At 37.7% G+C, this 22,147-nt stretch overlaps 1 protein-coding gene across 1 annotated transcript; it reads left to right on the forward strand.

Moving 5' to 3' along the window:
• Window positions 1–535: 535 nt before the first annotated feature.
• On the forward strand, window positions 536–5,220 carry LOC132273035 (uncharacterized; the record flags this gene model as incomplete). Its single annotated transcript, XM_059774072.1, has 5 exons — window positions 536–619; window positions 1,346–1,541; window positions 1,743–2,102; window positions 2,349–2,626; window positions 4,978–5,220. Coding segments are annotated over 5 exons (1,161 nt in total), but the record flags the coding sequence as incomplete, so codon positions are not given.
• Between the last annotated feature and the right edge of the window lie 16,927 nt (window positions 5,221–22,147).

Raw genomic sequence — 22,147 nt, forward strand, 5'->3', positions numbered from 1 at the left:
AGATGTGTTAGATGAGGTTGTTAAGGAATCGATTCCAACGATGCTAATGAAACAACCAATTGAGTATAGTCTTTCATCTCTTTTATTTGATGATCCTCTAGCCTCTTGCCTTCTTGAAATGTACCGAAGTTGTGGATTTAATGATGAAAATTCAATGAATGAAGTAAGCAATCTCATGGAATCCGTTGCAAGCTTAGATTTTCCATCTTGGAAAACTCCAATAGAACCTCTTCCTCCACTCTCTAGCACTCCACCGGTCTCATCTTTAGTCTCTCCACCAATTCTTGAGCTTAAAACTCTACCTTCCAATCTCAAGTATGCATTCTTAGGACCAAAAGAGACTCTTCCGGTTTTCATTTCTTTGAGCCTTGAAAAAGACCAAGAAGATGCTCTCTTAAGTGTGCTTAAAGAAAATAAGGAAGCCATAGGATGGAGTGTGGCAGATCTTAAGGGAATTGACCCTTCCATTTGTATGCATCGCATACTTATGGAAGATGATGTAAAACCCTTTAGGGATGCTCAAAGGAGACTTAATCCAAACATGAAAGAGGTAGTTAAGAAGGAAGTTGTCAAACTCTTGGATGCCGGAATTATTTACCCAATCTTCGATAACAAATGGGTGAGTCCAACTCAAGTAGTTCCCAAAAAATCAGGGATTACGGTGGTTGAGAATGCAAAGGGTGAGGAAATCTCTAAGCGTACCGCCAATTCATGGCGTGTATGCATTGATTACCGTAAATTGAATGCCGCCACTAGAAAGGATTATTTCCCTTTGCCATTCATTGATCAAATTCTAGAGAGATTGGCCGAGCAACAATATTATTGCTTCCTTGAAGGCTATTCAGGCTACAACCAAGTGGCCCTCGACCCATTAGACCAAGAAAAAACCACCTTTACATGTCCATTCAGCACCTTTGCTTATAGACGGATGCCTTTTGGCTTGTGCAATGCACCTGCCACATTCCAAAGGTGTATGATGTCAATTTTCTCGGATATGGTGGAAGAGTATCTAGAGGTCTTCATGGATGATTTTTCTGTTTTTGGGTCCTCATTTGATGCATGCCTCAAAAACTTAGATCTAGTGCTTAAGAGATGTCGTGAAACCAATCTTGTACTTAGCTGGGAAAAGAACCATTTTATGGTTCAAGAAGGTATTGTTTTGGGTTACGTTATCTCAAGGAAAGGAACAGAGGTAGAAAAAGCGAAGGTCGAGCTTATTTCTGAATTGCCTCCACCTTCAACGGTGAGAGAGGTTCGCTCCTTTCTAGGTCATGCGGGCTTTTACCGCCGTTTTATCAAAGACTTTAGCAAAATTGCTCGACCCTTGTGCAATCTTCTTGCCAAGGAAACTCCTTTCGTCTTTGACCAAGCATGCCTAGACGCTTTTCATAAATTACGTGAATTATTATCATCTGCTCCTATCATGCAACCTCCCAATTGGTCATTGCCATTTGAAATCATGTGTGATGCTTCTAATTATGCCATGGGGGCAGTTTTGGGACAAAGAGTGGGTAAGCTTCCTTGTGCCATATACTATGCAAGTAAAACTTTCTCGGGAGCTCAATTGAATTACTCCACTACCAAGAAAGAATTACTTGACGTAGTATATGCTCTTGATAAATTTCGTTCCTATCTCTTAGGGTCCAAGGTTATCGTTTATTCTGATCATGCCGCCTTGAGGCATCTATTGACAAAAAGGGAAATAAAACCTAGGCTAATTAGATGGATTTTGCTTTTTCAGGAATTCGATTTTGAAATCAAGGACAAGAAAGGCACCGAAAATGTGGTTGCCGATCATCTTTCTAGGTTATCGATAGAGCCTTTCCCCAGTCTACCAATCTGTGACTCTTTTCCGAATGAACAACTCTTCCAAATTTCTAATGGAAAAATGCCTTGGTTTGCCGACATTGTGAACTATTTGGCAGTAGGCAAGCTACCAACTTCTTGGTCAAAGAACGAAAAGAATCGTTTCTTTGCCAACATCCGGAATTACTATTGGGAAGACCCTGTCTTGTACCGATATTGTCTGGATCAAATTGTGAGAAGATGCATTCCAGAGAGTGAAATTCCAAGTGTCCTAGTATTTTGTCACACTCTTACATGTGGTGGGCATTTTAGTGAAAAGAAGACCGCCTTGAAGGTTCTTCAAAGTGGGCTCTTTTACCCCACTATTCATAGAGATGCCTACAATTTTTGCAAATCATATGAGAGATGTCAAAAGATGGGGACAATGTCTAGAAGAGATATGATGCCCTTGACCAATATACTTGTTGTTAAGATCTTTGATATATGGGGCATTGATTTTATGGGTCCATTTCCTATGTCCTATGGTTTTCAATACATTCTTCTTGCCGTTGATTATGTTTCCAAGTGGGTGGAAGCATGTGCTACCAAAACAAATGACCACTCCGTGGTCATTCAATTCATCAAATCCAATATCTTTGCTCATTTTGGAATGCCAAGGGCTATAATAAGTGATGGAGGAAAACATTTTTGCAATCAATTCTTGAGGCACATATTTCTTAAGTACTCCGTCACTCATAAGGTAGCCACTCCCTACCATCCTCAAACAAGCGGGCAAGTTGAAGTGTCTAACCGAAAAATTAAGTATAGTCTTGAGAAAACGGTTAACACCACCCGAAAGTATTGGTCAAGAAAGCTAAATGATGCTTTGTGGGCTTATCGGACGGCATACAAGACTCCCATTGGCATGTCTCCTTATAAACTTGTATATGGAAAACCTTGCCATCTTCCGGTTGAGCTAGAGCATAAAGCCTTATGGGCAGTTAAAAAGCTCAATTTTGACCTTGATAAAGCCGGAGAGAATAGGTTACTCCAATTAAGCGAGTTAGAAGAGTTGAGACACAATGTTTATGATAATGCCAAAATCTACAAAGAACGAACCAAAGCCTTTCATGATAAGCATATTGTGAAAAAGTCTTTGAAACCCGGTCAAAAAGCTTGGCTTTTCAACTCTAAACTGAAACACTTTCCTGGGAAATTATGAACCAAATGGGAAGGTCCTTATGAAATCATCTCTGTTGCACCTCATGGGGTGGTTGAAATCAAAAACTTGAAGAAGGGCAACATTTTCAAAGTTAATGGTCAAAGATTAAAACCTTACATAGAGGGTCAAGTCTTTCAAAAACATTTTGAAGCTGCACATCTAGTTGACCCGGTGTATGAGCATATAGAAGATTGCATTGACAAGGAACCAAAAGCTCCTTTTGAGCTTAAAGCAACACATTCTTCGAAGAAACATTTGTTGGGAAAAGTTCAAATAACCATTCATCACCCCAATAAGGAGGGGATGCATAACAAAATCTTTGATCCAGGCTAAAAAAGCCCAACGTCTTGCTAGAGACGTTAAAGACTAGCAAAGGTATTCGTAGGGTGTCAAAACCCTATTCCTCCATCATTTCTATTTTTCATTTTATTTTTTGCGGAGTCTATATACTTGTTTTTAGTTCTCATGTGCATTGAAAGGAACTTTGGTGAGGATTGCATGAGCTTTCATGTCATTATTGAGCATTCTGCATAGTTCGATCGATCTCAAACCTGAGTTCAATGATCGAACTCTACTCTACATCCAACACTTAGAAAATTTTCTGACCTGCAGAAACCTGCATCCAAATCACCTCTCTGTCCCATCGTTCGAACTAACTCTTAGATCGATCAAGAGACCTTCGATCGATCCAACTTCCTAATTCGATCGATCTCATGATTCAACACTTAGAAAAATTTTGAGCCTGCATCCACCTGTATATTTTTGCTCTCTGTCTAATCGATCGAAACATTCCAAGATCGATCTGAAGTTCTTCGATTAATCCAACTTCCAAGTTCGATCGATCTCATGATCCAACACTTAGCCAAATTTTTGAACCAAAAACCTGTATATTTTTGCTCTCTGTCTGATCGATCGAACTCTTGTTCTGATCGATCTCAATTCTCCATTTCACTGCTTGACTTTGTTTTAACTTTTCAAATTTCAAAAATCCAAAAATATTTTCATTTTTATTTTCTTGTTTATTCAATGAAAAAAAAAAAAAAAAAAAAAATCATTCCAAGTTCGATCGATCTGAGATTCTAGTTCGATCGATCGAACTCATATGCAACAGTTTTAAATAAAGGATAAGATCCCATTCTCCCCCATTTTTAAACCCTAGTTCCTACGCCATCATAACCACACCCATCTCCTCCGTCTCCGGCTAGATCTCCATAGTGAACCAAGTGTCGATCTCTCCCTCTTCTCAGATCTTCTTCCTCTTCACCTTTCATCTCTCCTCTCTTTACTTCAAGGTAAGATCTGAGACCCCATTATTGATTTCACACCTCGATTTGTTAAGAGTATGCTTTATGTGTTTGATCCGTTCCACTATTCATGATAATTGTTGGCCATGGATGAAGTTTTAAGCTTTTCATGTCTATATGCCCATTTTCGTCTTTATGCCATATCCATTGTAATGAGTTGCTTTGATTTTTGGGAGTGTGAGCCATTCTAGGTGATTGTGATTGATGATTGCTGAGTTGATGGGCCCACGAACATGTTCGTGTGGGTCCCGTGATCCCACAGTCACAGATCTGTGACTTCTCATTTTTCACAAAACACAGTTCGATCGATCGAACTTGTGCTCCAAATCGATCGAATATATGAGATCGATCTCACTTATTTTCGATCGATCCAACTTTTGTGATCGATCTCACTTCTTTTTCTAATCGATCGAATTTCACAGATCTCACTCACACACTTCATTCATCTTGTGTTCACTTCATACTATCATTTCTATGCCCAATGCCTGTGATATTCCACATTGGATGCATTTCATACTTATATTGCTTAGCATACTTCACATCCTGTCACATGCATAAATTTATGCCATATATGTTTTGTCTATCCTATTTGACAAATATGTTTCTATTATGCCTTTAATTCATTATTCTAGCACTTAATTCCATTGCAAGATTTCCTTTCTGCAGACCATGACTAAGAATGACAGCTCTTCCACTTCAGCCACACCTGAGGCTCATGATCAAATATGTCGCTTAGAGGAGCACCTTCAGAGTTTGGAGGATATGCTGGTTACCCTTAGAGCTGACATTAGTACCCTTCGTCTGAATATGATGGCTGCCATTCGAGCTAACATTTCTCGCCTCCGTACGGAGATCTTGACTGCCATTGATGACTTAGCCAGGGAGATCTGCGGAGCTCCCTCTGCCTGACACTCTCAATCTCTTTATCTTTTTATACTCTCTATCTATGTTATGTGTCTGCTACACTTGTGATACTAGTATTTTTGCAGCCGGGTCTGTCGGCTTTGACACTGGATGTATTACACTTTATTGTTGTTTTTCTCTATGATGGATGTCGTATGTTTTTATTGATCCATCTATCCTTTTAATTCCATCAAGTGCATCTCAATGACTTCAGTGAGGGAGTGTGACCAATTTTCAGGACCACCCTTACACCTCTCTCATTTCTTTATCTGTTTATCCCATTTACACTTGCATGTCCACTGTGCACTGATTATCCCATGTTGTTATCTGATAAGTTCATCCAAGTGCCAATTTTCAGGACCAGTTCATCCCAAGTTTGGGGGGGGGGGGGGGCATGCCACCCACTTCGGATACTTCAGTCCCGATCATTCTTGCTTAGTTGCACTAGTATACTCTTTCCATTATTCTCTTTGTACATTGAAGACAATGTGCCATTTTAGTTTAGGGGGAATAGTGTTTTACAGTGTTAGTTTTAAATTCAAATTTTGAGCATGACTTGTGTATTTGAGGGATATTTCTATGATTAGTCCATATCTAGCTATGATTTTGATCTTTTAAGGACTATATTGCTTAAAATTTAAAAATTGCTTGACTTGAGAGTCTAATACTCCTTGTATGCCTTAGGGATGCCATTTAGGAGTAAATTTTTTTAAAAATTGATATCATGCTTGCACTTGTGGTCCACATCATCTTGATTTTGTGATTGTTTTGAGATTCATTTTAGGATTCTACACTAGCATAGGCGCACACTAGCATTCATTTATGGGGTATATGCTTTGTTGATTATTGAATTGGTCATATCCCAATTGAGCTAGTAGTGCATTGAAAGCTTTTATTCTTGATAAAGGTGGATAACAACCCCTTTTCACTAAGTAGCCGGGATTCTAGCCTCATCAAGTACTGAATTTCTCGCGCCGAAAGGTGGAAGGCCTAAACTCTAGGTTAATAATTGAATTCCAAAAAAAAAAATAATAAATAAAATAAAAATAAAAAAAGTGAGGACTTCTCCCAAAAGGTGAGAAGTAGGAAATGATTAGATGGTTGTTGCCTTGATTTGTAGCCTAGTTGATTTGAGCTTGTAAGTCCGTAGGGGTATTTGAATGCCTAATGCCCTAAAGCCATCTGGTTTGGGAGTCATTGACCTAACGCTCGACCTCATGAATCACTAGAAAGCTTAATAGATCAACACATTACACCATACTTCCATCTTTGATCCTAATATATATATATATATCGAGTTAAAAGAATAAGCGCACCTAAAACAATGAAGCTTTAATAAAAGGTCCACTTTTTGTCTTGATGATCGGTACTAGATTTGTGTGCTAGTTTGAGGGTAAGGATGTGATTAATTCTTTAGTTGGCTAAGATAGCAACACATTTGATGCCAGTCCACTCAAAAGGATTCTAGAGTTGTTTTGATTTACATGATCATTTTCTTGATGTGTGGAGGATCATACTTGCTTGCTTGATGTTAAGATTTTGGGAGATTGCTTGGAAATGTTTGAAAAATTGCATACTTGAGGTAGTTTTCTCCCAATGCTTGTTTGCAATATTGGTGCCTCTTTTGAAAGAATGAGCTTAATGTTTATGGGTACCATTTTTGGAAACCCTCATGAGACTTCACTCGTCCACTAGGGGTAACCTAGGGGTTTAAAAGGCTTGTTGCATGTGCTAAGTGCAATCATGTTCCCTACGAAAGTGGCATTATCCATTTATTGTTTTCTAGATTCATAGTTATATAGTTGTTCATTTCATTCATTTCCTTTCTAGTTCATTGCTAGGGACTAGCAATATTTAAGTTTGGGGGTGTGATGAACGCTGAAAAGTGCGTATTTAAACCCCTTAAGCTTAAGCATTCTAGTACCTTTATCTATCTTACTTTACCATTTTTGATTGATTTCGTATTATTTCCATTTTCAGGCACTTATCCTGAAAATAAGCTAACTCAGCCAAATAAGAGCTTAATTAAAGCAATTCTGGGATTAAACAAAGAAATGAGCAAAGTGGAGAAAGAAGAAAGCAAATGAAGCCAAAGGTGACAAACAGCAAAGTTCGATCGATCCAAGTTCAAGGTTTGATCGATCGAACAATGATCGATCTCAACACTTCAAGATAGATCCAAGCCTTGGCCCAAAAGCATAAAGTCCAAAAGTTCGATCGATCCAACACCATCCTTCGATCGATCGAACACTTTTATCCTTATTCAAATGATTGATCATATCCACAGCTATACCACCCACTAACCACTTTTGTCCTTTTCCCATAAATATCTCCCAAAATATCTCGGATTTGTCTTTTTCCTAAAAAGCTCAGCCAGTTGGATCGATCAAGCCTAAGTTCGATGGATCTCAGCCAGTTCGATCGATCCAAGTCCAAGGTTCGATCGATCGAACTTCCTCCAGTGCGAAAAAATTAAATTTCCATCTCATTGAAAGTTATCCTTTATCCAATCATTAGGGAATATTGTGTGCACCACCCCAGCTCATTTTGGATGTCATTTTGACCTACCTATATAAGGATAAGGCTTGCTTTTTACAAGGGGAGCCAACATTATTTTCATACCATCTCTTGGAGAGGAAGTTTAGAGAAAGGGGAAGCTAGAGACACCATTGGAGACTCTTCATCAACCAAGGAACAAACCTCTTCCATGGAGTTAGCCCTTGAGGGTTGGAGCAACATCACCGTGAGTGGATTAGTGTTGTAATTAATGTTTTGGCATTTTGATATATATAGATCTTGTTTATTCAATGATTTATGTGGTTTAATGCTTCCAATTGATCATTTCATTCTATCCATATGTTTATGTATGCTAGAATAGATGTTCATGTGCTTGCCTCTAATTCTTAAGTTATTAATGCATATCTATGTGTATTAATGTTATAGATTTAGGGATTTTCAAAACATTGTGCTTTAAAGAATGCTCTTGTGATTTTCTAGATGGTCCATGCTCATTTCTTGATGGATTATGCCTCTCCTTTAGTTTAATTAGTTTAATTTTATGTCATTAGCTTAATTGTAGTGTAGGGATAGCATAGTTGTTAGATGAGAGGACAATCCATGCTAGTTGTTTGATGTTCCATACTTTTGAATACAAGTAGCATATGTCTCTAATCTTGTGGTGTATTTGGCTTATGAGCGTAATGATAAGATTAATGACTTGCTAGATATGTTGTACTTTTCACATGCTATTTAGACAATATATACTTAATTGCTAGATATATTGTGCTTTTCACATGTTGATTAGACAATGTATGTTTAATTGGTTACCCTTGCTAATTGAATCAACCAAACACACACACACAAATATTGCAACACACTTTACCCTCATTAGTCACTAGTTGGAAGTGTAGAAAAGCATTGCTTGGTGGTGACCTCTAAACCCCAAGATCTCTCTCTCTCTCTTGCTTACTATTTGTTACATTCAATTACTTAGTTTAATTTAGTTGTTCTCTAGTTTAATTAACCAACCAACAATTTGTTTGACCACTCGACCTGCTAACCCTAATTGCGATTCCATATTCAAGTACGACTCCAATCCCTTGGGACAATCCCTACTCGCCCTAGCTATATATATAGTGAAAGGTAGTAGTGGCTTCTATAAATGTAAAACTCTTGGCCCTCGCCCTTGGCCCTCGCCTTAGAATTCACACTCTTAAGTTTGTGGTGTAGCGACACTCAAAAGAGAGCCAACACCCTACTTGCCCTAACTATATTTTTAGCGAAAGGTAGTAGTGGCAATTTCTAAATGTAAAACTTGGCCACATTCATCATAGTTCTACACCATTATCTTTTGGTGCACAAACCGTTTTTGGCACCGTTGCTGGGGATTGATTGAAGGCAACGTCGTATTTGTGGAATCAATTAAGAATTAGTACTCTTTTGATCGTGTCTTTACTTTGTTTTCATTTTGGTTACTTATTGTGTTGGTTCTTGTTTGACTAGGTGCATTGAAAAAAGGTGAGCAAAGGAGCATTTCAAGCAAGGAGCTAAGCAAAAGCAAAGGAAAAGGCTAAAAATCAAAAAAAAAAATTGCAAGGCTAAAATTGAATTGAAGTGCTAAAGGACCCTTTGTGAGCTCTTTCTTAACTCAATCTCTAGTTAAATCGTCGGTCCGCGTGGACTCTTGTATTTCAATTTTTAGATAAATCGTGAGCCCACGTGGAGGTAATTTACTTTTCTTTGCATATTGTTGATAGCATGGGAGTATGGGATCATTGTATGTGGAGGAAGTTTGTTGATTATTGATTTGTTGCGAAGGTGAAGTGTTTGGTCATTACTTGTTGCTTGTTGTGCTTTGTCGTGAATGCATGTTGTAGATCATTGAGACCCACTCTTATCCCTCTAAATTTTCATCTTGAATCCGTTGTTCAAAACCTTAGAGGAAGAGGAAGTTCTAGTCAATCCATTTCATCAATGGAAGGACATAATGAGGACCATGTTGAGGACCTTGGTCACATAGACCAACAAGGCATCCTCCACCCCAATGTGCATCATGATAACATGCAAGTACCATTAGGTATGCCGAGGCCATTCGTTCATCCACCACAACAATAAAGCCAAGTTCCATTGGGAGTGCCAAGGCTAATCTATGCTCCACCACCTCCCATCATTCAAGGCAATCAAGGTGCCTATGTTGCACCTCCAATTGCTAATCATCCCCTTGCTTTAAGAGATCACTATGTGCCTAATGAATACAATGCACCCACATGCATTCAATTGCCACCATTTAGAGCACACGACTATGAGATCAAACCACAAACCATTCAAATGCTTCCTAACTATCATGGACTTCCAAGTGAAGAACCCTACAAGCATTTGGATGAGTTTCTTAAAGTATGTTCCACCGTGAGATACATGGACATACCGGAAGAGGTTTTAAGGCTTAAACTTTTTCCATTTTCCCTTAAAGACAAGGCAAAATATTGGTTTAACAATCTTAGGCCTTTTTCAATAACTTCTTGGGTAGAAATGCAACAAGAATTCTTAAAGAAGTACTATCCAATTTCTAAGACCAACGCCATGAGAACCTCAATTCGAGAGTTTTCACATGGGGATGAGGAAACATTCCATGAGGCATGAGAAAGATTCAATGAATTGCTTAGGAGGTGTCTACATCATGACATGCCAAATGGCAATTAGTTCAATATTTCTTCGAGAGCTTATCGGACAATTACAAGGGCATGGTTGATGCTTCCATGGGTGGCTCTTACATTGATAGGCATGAGGATGACGTGTGGCGTCTTTATGAGAGCATGAGTGAGAATTCTTTGCATCGAACTTTATCTTCTAAGAATGGTAGGAATTCAAGTGGAAGGAAAAGTGTTGGCTTACATCAAGTCGACCATTCCAATGAAATAGCTGCCGAGATGAAGTCCTTATCTCAAAGGTTTGATCAATTCTTGATCAACCAAAACTTGGCAAATCAAGTATCTTCTATCCCTAACCATTCCTATCATACATCCAATGAGACATGTATGACTTGTTCAAGTGTTTTACATTCTACTTCCAATTGTCCCCATGGATATGTGCAAAATGAGTATCATGAACAAGTCAATGCAACTTTTGTTAATCAATAGAACAACCCTTATGGCAATCATTATAATCCTAGTTGGAGGAATCACCCGAATTTCTCTTGGAAAAACCAAGGGGAAGGCTCAAACCCTCCCCAAGGTGGTTTCCAAGGGAAGTATGTTCCACCTCCGATGTAAAACCAAGGTTCCCAAGGATATAGACCATTCCAATCACAAGGAAACCAATTCTCTAATTCTCATTTTCCTAATCAACCATCATATTCTCAAGGAAATGCTAGGAGTCCCGCTTTTGAAGAGAAAGTTTTGACCGCTCTAGGCACTCTAGAGGCTAACACTCAATTGCTTCATTCTCATTCTCAATCCATTGCTAAGCTAGAAACCCAAGTAGGGCAAATAGCTAGTACTTTAAATGCTAGAGAGAAAGGGAAAATGCCTTTGAATGCCCCACCAAATTAATAATGTGTTGTAGAGACTCATTCCTCATCGGAAGGTCACACAATAGAGCATGTCAATGCAGTGACTACCTTGAGAAGTGGGAAGATTATGGACAATTAAGTGGGTATATCCAATGAAGAGAGTGAACCGGTGCAACCACAAGTTGACACCCATCCCGTTTCACATCCTATTCCTCCTTCATTGCATATGCATGATTTTTCAGATAAGAATATCTTGAAAAATGACTTAAAAAATGATTTTGAAAAGAAATATTTGCAACATGATTTCAAAACTTCTTGTGTTGAAGAGACTTCAAAGAAAATTTCTGAAAAGGTTTTTGAGCCAAGAGCTCCATTTCCGGATGCCTTAAAATGATCCATTTCAAATGACAAGCAAAAGGCCAAAACAAATGAAATTATGGATATGTTTAGGCAAGTGAAAGTCAATCTTCCACTTTTTGATGCAATTAAGCAAATTCCGGCTTATGCCAAGTTCTTAAAAGACTTATGCACCCAAAAGAGGAAGAACAAAAGCCAAGCACCTAGGAAAGTGGTCTTAACCGAGCAAGTAAGCTCAATTTTGCAGCATAACACTCTTCCGAAGTTTAAGGACCCCCAGTTCACCTACCATTTCATGCATCATTAGAGATCATATCATTAATCGGGCTCTCCTTGATTTTGGAGCAAGTGTTAACCTTCTTCCATACTCGGTATATGCCAAATTAGGCTTAGAAGACTTGAAACCGACATCGATGGTTTTGTAACTTGCCGACCGATCCATCAAAAATCCTGGGGGTATCATTGAGGACTTATTGATTAAGATTGATAAATTCTTCTTTCCCGTTGATTTCGTTGTCATTGACACGGAACCGGTCCCAAATCCTAAGAGCCAAATTCCCGTTATCCTTGGTCGTCCTTTCTTGGCAACCGCGAATGCCAACATTAATTGTAGGACGGGGATAATGAAGATTTCATTTGGCTACATGAAGGTGAAGTTGAATATCTTCAATCCGACCCCCAATTCATTTGACAAGCATGAAGAAGTGAATGGTGTAGAGAAATGTCATAACCATGAATGTGAAGGAATAGAGTCTTTGCTTGAAACCAAAATTCCAAAGAGCTCATCTTCAACCTTGAAACTAAAGAAAGTTGTTTCAAAGTCTTGTTTTGAAAGGGCATGGAAGCCCAAAGATTGCTTTGACCAAGGACCGAAAACTTCTTTTGAGCTTAATCCAATAAATTCCTTAAAGAACCATTTGTTAGGTGGAGTTCAAAACACTTATCACCCCATCAAGGAGGGGATGCACTACAAGATGTTTGATCCGGACTAAAAGAGCTCAATGTCTTGCTAGAGACGTTAAAGACTAGTACAATTCGTAGGGTGTCAAAACCCTATTCCTCCCTTATTTCTATCTTTAATTTCATTTCTTGCGAAGTCTAGATATTGGCTTTGGGTTCATATGAATTGCTAGGAACTGTGATTAGGATTGCATGCACGCTTATGTTGAAATTGAGCATTTTGCATAAGTTCGATCAATCTCAAAATGAGTTCGATCGATCGAATTTCCCACCTACATCAAACCTGCATCCAAATCACTCTCTGTCCAATCGTTCGAACAAAACCTGCATATTTTAGCTCTCTGTCCCATCGTTTGAATTTGTTCCTAGATCGATCTTTAGTTCTTAGATCGATCCAACTTTATCTTGGATCGATCTGCAGTTCCAACACTTAGAAAAATTTTGAACCCGCATCCACCCGCATCCAAAAGCCTCTCTGTCTCATCGATCGAACATTTCTACAAATCTTTACATTCTCAATCGATCGAAAGTATTCTGAGATCGATCTTGGAGAAATCGATCTTTGTTCTTTGATTGTCAATTTTGACTTGTTTTGACTTTGTTTTAAATTCTTAATTTCAAAAATTCAAAAAAAAAAATATTTTATTATTTAATTTTTATTGTCATTTTTATTTTTATTTTCCATAAAAATAATAATAATAAAAATAAAAATATAGTAATAATAAAAAATATATAAATAAATAAATAAATATTTTCCAAAAATCCTAAAAATGCTTTTACTTTTATTTATTTTATTTATTTTTATTTTTTAAAAATCCCAAAAATATTTTGTCACTTAAGAGGAGAGATTGATTTCAGTTCGATCAATATAAGGATTCGGTTCGATTGATCGAACTGGCAAGGGAATGTTTTTAAAAAATTGATTTAGGGTCATTTGATCGATTTCACAAAAATCGATCTCAAACCCTCGTTTCACCCTTCGCCGTTGCATCCCAACTCTTCTCTATCTCCGGCGAAACTCCAGCAATCTTTATCTCATCCTAAATCTCTCTCTCTTCTCTGATCTAGGATCTCATCTTCATCTCACCTTCTCTCTCGATTCCGGTAAGATCCGAGATCTCATCTGTGACTTCAAGCTTCGATTTGATGAATCCATGCTTTAAATGTTAGATCTATGTTGTTTTGATGATGCCTTTCGCCATTGTTGAAGCTTCAAACCTCTGTGTATATATATGTATATATATGTATATATGTTTTGAATAGTTCTTGATTTGATTTGATTTCGGGGTTACGGGCCGAATCAAGTGACCAATGTTGATGCTTTGTTGTGTAGATGGGCCCACGACCATGTTCGTGAAGGCCCCGTGCCATCCACATCACAGATCTGTGACTTTTCGAGTTTCACCTCACAGTTCGATCGATCGAACTTTTTATTCAATCGATCTGTTCTCGATCGATCGAACTTGCATCGATCTCACATGTTTGTGATCAATCGAATTTCACAGATAAACTTCACACATTTCACACACCATCTCTTGTGTTTCATGCTATCTCATACATGCCCAATGCCTGTGTTTTCCACATTGGATGCATTCCATACTTATACTGTCTAGCATGTCTCACACCATGTCACTTATTCCTTGTCACTTGCATAGATTCATGTTCCTTATCTGTTTTATCTATCTTATTTGACATGCGTGATTCAATTAATTATGCTTTAATTCTTTATACCGACACTGACTTCCTTTTTACAAGTTTTCCTTTTATTTTGCAGGCCATGGCTAGGGTCAAGACTACTGCTCGTGGACACTATCACCGTAGGGCCAGGCGGAGTTTGGACAACGAGGCAGGTCCATCTCACGCCCAAGACCCCATTTAGGAGGAGCCGCCCACTCCACCTCAGTCTCCATCTGACAGTCGACTACAGTTTTCAGCCGAGACATCTTCTTTACAGGCTGACGCTGAGGCTGAGCACATACCATCTCCATCACCACCGCCAGCTCAGCCAGCCCAGCACTTAGACCGGCCATTACCTAGATACTCACGCCTTAGGGTGGCGCACGAGTCGGTCTTTGACATAGACTACTTCTCCCGGTCTATTCTTACCAGAGCAGTATATGACGATATAGACCGGAGGGGCATCTCAGCCATGCTAGCCCCTATCACATACCCAGTATACCCGAGGTTGGTTCGGATGTTCTTCCAGAACTTATGACCTGCCCCTAGTAACCTGGCGGAGCTGCGGACTACCATTAACTGCCACCCTATCAGTATCACGGTGGACACTCTTTCCAGATCCTGCCGTTGTCCACACGTCTGCCCTCCCGATCTCCAGGATACCTATCCTATTCTATGGAGGCCCACATATGCAGACATGGCCGTTTTACTCACAGGTCACTATGCCGGTGGCGAGACTTTTGCCACCTGGACTTATCTACCAAACGACCTGTGGTTCTTCAATTCGGTGCTATACCAAAATGTTTTTATGGCTGGCCACAAGATACAGAGGTGCGGTGACTATCTTACACCTTTATACGCCTTCTATACAGGGTACTGGCTGTCTATTCCTGCGCTCATCTGGAGCGTTATAATGAAGCTGTATGTTGACCATATCAGTAAGGCTAAGCCCAAAAGGGCTAAGTATCTCCCATTTGGCCATCTCATCACACAGATTCTGAGAGAGCAGCACTATCCCTTCCAGCCACGGGAGCATACTGAGTCCGGGGCCTGCACATTTAAGAAGAAGGATTGGGATAAAAGTTACAACCCTCTTATCAAGAGTTTTCAGGACGACGCTGTCGAGGCAGCTGAGGAGCTAGAGCTAGAGGAGATGGAGCAGGCAGCAGTAGTAGCAAAGCAGGCGATGGACGATATACCAGTCAATCCGCCTGCCATGCACATGGATATTAACTTGGAGCAACCCGCAGAGGACCAGGAGCATCACTCTCCGGCTAAGTCGCCCATTTAGGATGAGGAGCAGGCTCAGGATCATCATTCTCCCGCTCCAGCGATACCTGAGGCTCCAGCACAGACACCCGGCTATGGAGAGCGACTCCAGGCTTTGGAGGATGCTATAGTATCTATCCACGCCAACATGGTCTCTATCCGAGAGGATGCTGTCTCCATCCGAGCTGACATTTCATCTCTCCATACCGATGTCATGGCTGCGTTGCGAGACTTATCTCAAGATATCCGCGGAGCACGCCCTGCCCGTCCTACCTCCTTTTCCTGATCTCTCTATCCTTTTACTCCTGTCATTTTATATATCTGTGATACATTATTACTGTTACTCTATTTTTGCGGCTAGTCTGTTAGCCCTGATACTGTACTATGATGTATATTATTTCTGTTTATACATGCTATATGTTGGATGTCATACCTTGTATTGATATATCTGTTTGTGATTAACTCCATCAGGTGCATCCTAGTGACTTCAGTGAGAGAGAGTATTGCCCAAAATTTTCAGGACCACCCTTATACCTCTCTCTATTTTTAGTTGCTATCCCATTTACACTTCCATGTCTACTGTACACTGTTATTATTCCTCTTGTTATCTGATAAGTTTTATCCAAGTGCCAAAATTTTCAGGACCATAGTTAATCCCAAGTTTGGGGGGCTATGCCACCTACTTTGGACACTTCTGTTCTGGCTATTCTTTGCTATAGTTGCACTAGTATACTCTTTCCTTTTGTTCTCTTTGTACATTAAGGACACTGTGCCATTTAAGTTTGGGGGTAATAGTATGATTTGCAGTATTTGCTTTAAATTCAAAATTTTGAGCATGACTTGTGTATTTGAGGGATTTTCTATGATTTGCCTTATGGATGCAATTTAGGAGTAAATTTTTCGAAAAATTGATATCTTGCTTGCACTTGTGGTCCTCATCATCCTAATTTTGTGATTATTTTGAGACTCATTCTAGTATTCTACACTAGCACAGACGCACACTAGTATTCATTTGTGGGGTACATGCTTTGTTGATTATTGAATTGGTTATATCCCAATTGGGCTAGTAGTGTATTGAAAGCTTATAAAAGGTGGATAACAACCCATTTTCATTAAGTAGCCGGGATTCTAGCCTCATCAAGCACTGAACTTCTCACGCCCGAAAGGTGAAGGGCCCAAACTCTAGGCCCAAACTCTAGGTTAATAAATGAATTAAAAAAAAAAAAGTTGCAAAAGCAATAAAAAGTGAGGACTTCTCTCAAAAGGTGAGAAGTAGGAAATGATTAGATGGAGGTTATCTTGGTTTGTAGCCTAGTTGATTTGAGCTTATAAGTCCTTAAGGGTGTTTGAACACCTAGTGCACTAAAGCCATCTGGTTTTGGAGTCATTGACCTAACGCTCGACCTCATGAATCGTTAGAAAGCTTAAGAGATCAACACATTGCACTATGCTTCCATCTTTGATCCTTAGGATTAAAAAAAAAAAAAAAAGAATCGAATGATAAGAATAAGCGCACTTAGAACAATAAAACTTTAATAAAAGGTCCACTCTTTGTCTTGATAATCGGTACTAGATTTGTGTGCTAGTTTGAGGGTAAGGATGTGATTAATTCTTTAGTTGGCTTAGATAACAACATATTTGATGCCGGTTTACTCAAAAAGGATTCTAGAGTTGTTTTGATTTGCATGATCATTTTCTTGATGTGTGGAGGACCATACTTGTTTGCTTGGTGTTGAGATTTTGGGAGATTGCTTAGAAAGAGTTGAAAAATTGCATACTTGAGGTAGTTTTCTCCCAATGCTTGTTTGTAATATTGGTGCCTCTTTTGAAAGAATGAGCCTAATGTTTGTGGGTATCATTTCTGGAAACCCTCACGAGACTTCACTCGTCCACTAGGGGTAACTTAGGGGTTTAAAAGGCTTGTTGCATATGCTAAATGTAATCGTGTTCCCTACAAAAGTGTTATTATCCATCTATTGCTTTCTAATTCATAGTTGTATAGTTGTTCATTTCATTCCTTTACTTTCTAGTTCATTGTTAGGGACTAGTAATATTTAAGTTTGGGGGTGTGCTGAGCGCTGAAAAGTGCGCATTTAAACCCCTTAAGCTTAGGTATTCTAGAACCTTTATCTATCTTATTTTTTCGCTTTAGATTGATTTCGTATTATTTCCATTTTCAGGTACTTATCCCCAAAATAAGCTAACTCAGCTAAATAAGAGCATAATTGAAGCAATCTTGATATGAATCAAAGAAATGAGCAAAGTGGGAGCAAAAAGAAGCAAGTGGTGGAAATTCAGCAAGTTCAATCGATCTTAGAATATATTTGATCGATAGAAAGTTCATCGATCTCAGCATTCCCAGATGGATCCAACCTCTTTTGTCCTTATCCAAAGATCCAACAAAGTTCGATCGATCCAACTTTCTTCCGATCGATCGAAAAAATTCTATCTTATCCACTTGTACTACCCTACCTACCACATTTGTCTCTTTCCCAAAAATATCTTCAAAATATCTCATTTTTTTTTTTATCCAAAAGGCACCGCCATAGAGGATCGATCCAGCTTAAATTCGATAGTTCTCAGCCATGTTCGATCGATCTCACCACAAGTTCGATCGATCGAACTCCCCAAATCTTGAGAAAATCCAAATTCCGACTCATTAAAAGTTGTCTCATATCCAATCATTAGGAGGAATATTGGTCTACGAGCCCAGCTCATTTGGGCTGATATTTAACCTACCTATATAAGGAATATGAGACACTTTTTGAGAAGAGATACTTGATATGCTTGAGAGTAGATAGAGGCACAATTTTTGATATTCTTAGTGAAGAAGAAAAGAAAGGAGGAGGCTAGAGACACAAGCTTGGAGTTCTTCCATCAACCAAGAAGATGAGCAATCTCTACCATGGAGTTAGCCCTTGAGGGTTGGAGGACACCATCCATGAGTGGCTAAACATCCTCTTGGGGCTAGAGTTAGCCCTAAGCATGCTTTTTACATCTTGATTTATGTATTTTTTAAGGGATTTCTATTGTGATACATGTTTTGACACTTTTATATATAGATCTTGTTTATTCAATGATTTGTATGGTTTAATGTTTCCAATTGATCATTTCATTCTATCCATATGTCTATGTATGCTAGAATAGATGTTCATGTGTTTGTCTCTATTTCTTATGTTATTTATGCATGTCTATGTGTATTAATGCTATAGATCTAGAGATTGTCAAGACATAGTGCTTAATGGAATGTTCTTGTGGTTTATTTGATGGTTCATACTCATTGCTTGATGGATTGTACATCTCCCTTAGTTTAATTAGTTTAATTTTATGTCATTAGCTTAATTGTATTGTAGTTGTAATTTAGGTGTTAAATGGGAGGACAATCCATGCTTGTTGTTTGATGTTCCATACTTATGAAAGTAAGTAACATATATCTCTAACATTGTGATGTGTTTGGATTGTGAGCTTAAATAATGGATTAATGGCTTAATTTGATATATTGTGCTATCCACCATGTTGCTTAGACAATATATGCTTAATTTGTCATCCATACTTGTTGAAACAACCACACACACACACTATGTTGCAATACATGTTTTTCCCCTCATTAATCATTTATTAAGGGTGTAAAAAAGTTATGCTTAGTGGTGATCTCTAAACCCCAAGATCTCTCTCTTATTTTCTCTCCATTACATTTAATTGCATACTTTAGTTTAAATTGCATCTTAGTGTAATTCAATCACCAACCAATCTTTTGATCACTCGACCTATTAACCGTAATCTTAATTCCTCAACCTTTTACAACCCACCAATCCCTTGGGACGATCCCTACTTGCCCTGACTATATTTTTAGTGAAAGGTAGTAGTGGCAATTTCTAAATGTAAAACTTGGCCACATTCATCACAGCTCTACACCATTATCTTTTGGTGCACAAACCGTGGGGTTCGGGTTGACGCCCCGAGCCACACCACTACTCATCAATTTGTTCCGAATACCATCAAGCAGCCCTACAATATGTTTAGACCTAAGCTTTCCAACCCAATTATTGAACGACTCACTAAAATTATTAGTGACATGATCACTCTTCACCTGCTCAGAAAATGTGTAATACCCCTATATTTTAAAAGCCTATTTTATTTAATTTAATTGCATTATTTGTTTTATTTGCGTTAATTGATTTAATTGGTTAATTTAAATTATTTTATCATTTGTTTAATTTAAATGTTTTATTTAAGTTTTGCAGATGTGTTTAATTACTTGAGTTGTAATTACTTGGTTTATTTAATTATTTGTTTTATTTTAATTTAGTATGGAATGGGTTTAGAATTAGTAGAACCCAAAGTAATGGGTTTGGGCTAGTTGGAAAAGGGCTAGGTGTGTTGAGAAGGATTTGGGCCACGGGAATGTGTTAGTTATATATATATATATAGAGAGAGAGAGAGAGATTCTTATGAGATATATATATATAATTTAATTTTATATATATATATATGTTTGTATATTTGTGTGTGTGTGTATGTGTGTGTGTGTATTAGGAGTATTATTATTATTATTATTATGTTAGTTGGATTTAGGTTAGGATTTGTCGATAGCTTTTATATATATATATATATATATATATATATATATATGTATGTAATAGTTAGAGAAGAGAGGTGTTTGGTTTCTACGCAAGTTTTGAGAGAAAAATAAAAGAGGGGGCTTGGCACAAGGAGTGAGATAAAAGAAAGAAGATAACCGAAATCATTGCCGGAGTTGAGGAAGATGACTAGAGAAGTTGGATAAAAAATCAAAGAGGCAAGTTCTATATTCTACTCCTCCCTTTAGTTCTTATAAATTATACAGCTTATACTTGACTTTAGGGTTAAACTATAATTAAATGATTAAACTGTTCTATACAATTATTAAGAAATAATCTTCAAACAATTTAAGGCAGAATTCTGTCCATCGAAACAGCTGTTTGATAAGTCCTTTTTCGACTAGATAATAGTGTTTTTTGTGTCAAAAAGATTGATTAAGAAAAACCCATTAGCTTTAGCTTTTGGTCCATGTCAGTTTTTGACCAAAAATCATTGTTTAGGGTTCCGAAATTGCGCTTTTTAATCTGTTAGGAGGTATCAGAATATTTTTGTGATTTTTGTTGGAGGCTAAAATGAATTCCTATTGTCCTCATATTTTAAATTTAGTTATTTTTGTTGATTATGTTTTTTATTCTATTTTTCCAGAATTTTTAGAGAAACTTTATTTTTAGGCTTATTTTCAGAATTGCGTTCGTCACACTAAAACTAGATAAATTTTAAACGATGAGTTAAATATTGGGTGACTGCTTGATAATAATATAAATCATATTGAAAATATACTGGGTATTGTATTAGAAGATAATAATCATAATTGGTGTATATGGTCTAATGTGATAAATGCTATTAAGCGTAATTATTCATTCTCGTTGATAAATGGTACTTATTATATCATTGTTATTATTGGATATTTTAATAAATGATATTGATCATATTTTAAATGATGTTAATAATAGTGTGATTTATTGTGACTTGCGATATTAATTATATTATAAATGATATTTACCATAATCAGATTTAAAAGGACTTATGATATTAATCATGTTACTTATGATTGTTAATCATAATGAGACTGTAGTTGTATTTATGATACTAATCATATTGGAGTACTATGTAATATTATAATAGATGATGTTAATCATGTCTTTCTATTCTTAAATGACAATTATCATATTAATGATAAGCTTGTACTATACACAAGGACAAGCTTATTTAACTTATAACTTGTAAATGATAATAACCATTCATATATGAGTTGTGTGCATTGTGGAGAACATGTGTGTTAGCTAATAAGCATGTACTCAATTTTATTATCTGGTTTGATTGATTGTTCTGTTGGAGCCATTGTCAGGATATGGCTATGTTATATTAACGAATATAAGTGGTTTGGCTAATAAGTTAAATCCATTCTATTTTATGCCATTGTCAGGATATAGCTATGTGATACGTGTTGTGTAGATGAGCTGGCTAATAAGTTTAGACTCACTTTATGTTGTGTCATTATTATGATATGGCTATGACATTTTATTGGGCCACTGTCAGGATATAACTATTATATTTTATATGATTGTTGTCCTATTGTCAAGATATGGCTATACTATATATTTATATAAATGCCCTGATACGAGATTGAGGTCTCGGAATTAGTAGTTAGGACTGAGGCGTATATTGCTGGTTAAGATGGGTAACTGGATATAGAAGATATGCGTGCCTTGGTAGAAGGGGACTCTAGACCACCTTATGTGCGATTTTTCTTGAGATACCCATTATCTGGTTGAGTCTACCCTATAGTCCAATGAGAGCCTTTAGTCTGTGTGCATATACATATATATGTGTGTGTGTGTGTGTGTGTGTGTGTATCAACTATGTAGCTATTGGTGGGAAACTCGGGTGTCGCACCCCAAAACCCAAAAGTTAGTGCACCAAAAGATAATGGTGTAGAATTATGATGAATGTGGCCAAATTTTACATTTAGAAATTGCCACTACTACCTTTCATTAAAAATATAGTTAAGGCAAGTAAGGATCGTCCCAAGGGATTGGTGGGTGTACTAGGTTGAGAAATCAAGATTAAGGTTAGTAGGTC

This window comes from Cornus florida, unplaced genomic scaffold (assembly GCF_030987335.1).
Source record: "Cornus florida cultivar Cherokee Brave unplaced genomic scaffold, ASM3098733v1 CherokeeBrave_3.0.0_Hap2_Chr01, whole genome shotgun sequence".
Classification (NCBI taxonomy): Eukaryota; Viridiplantae; Streptophyta; class Magnoliopsida; order Cornales; family Cornaceae; genus Cornus; species Cornus florida.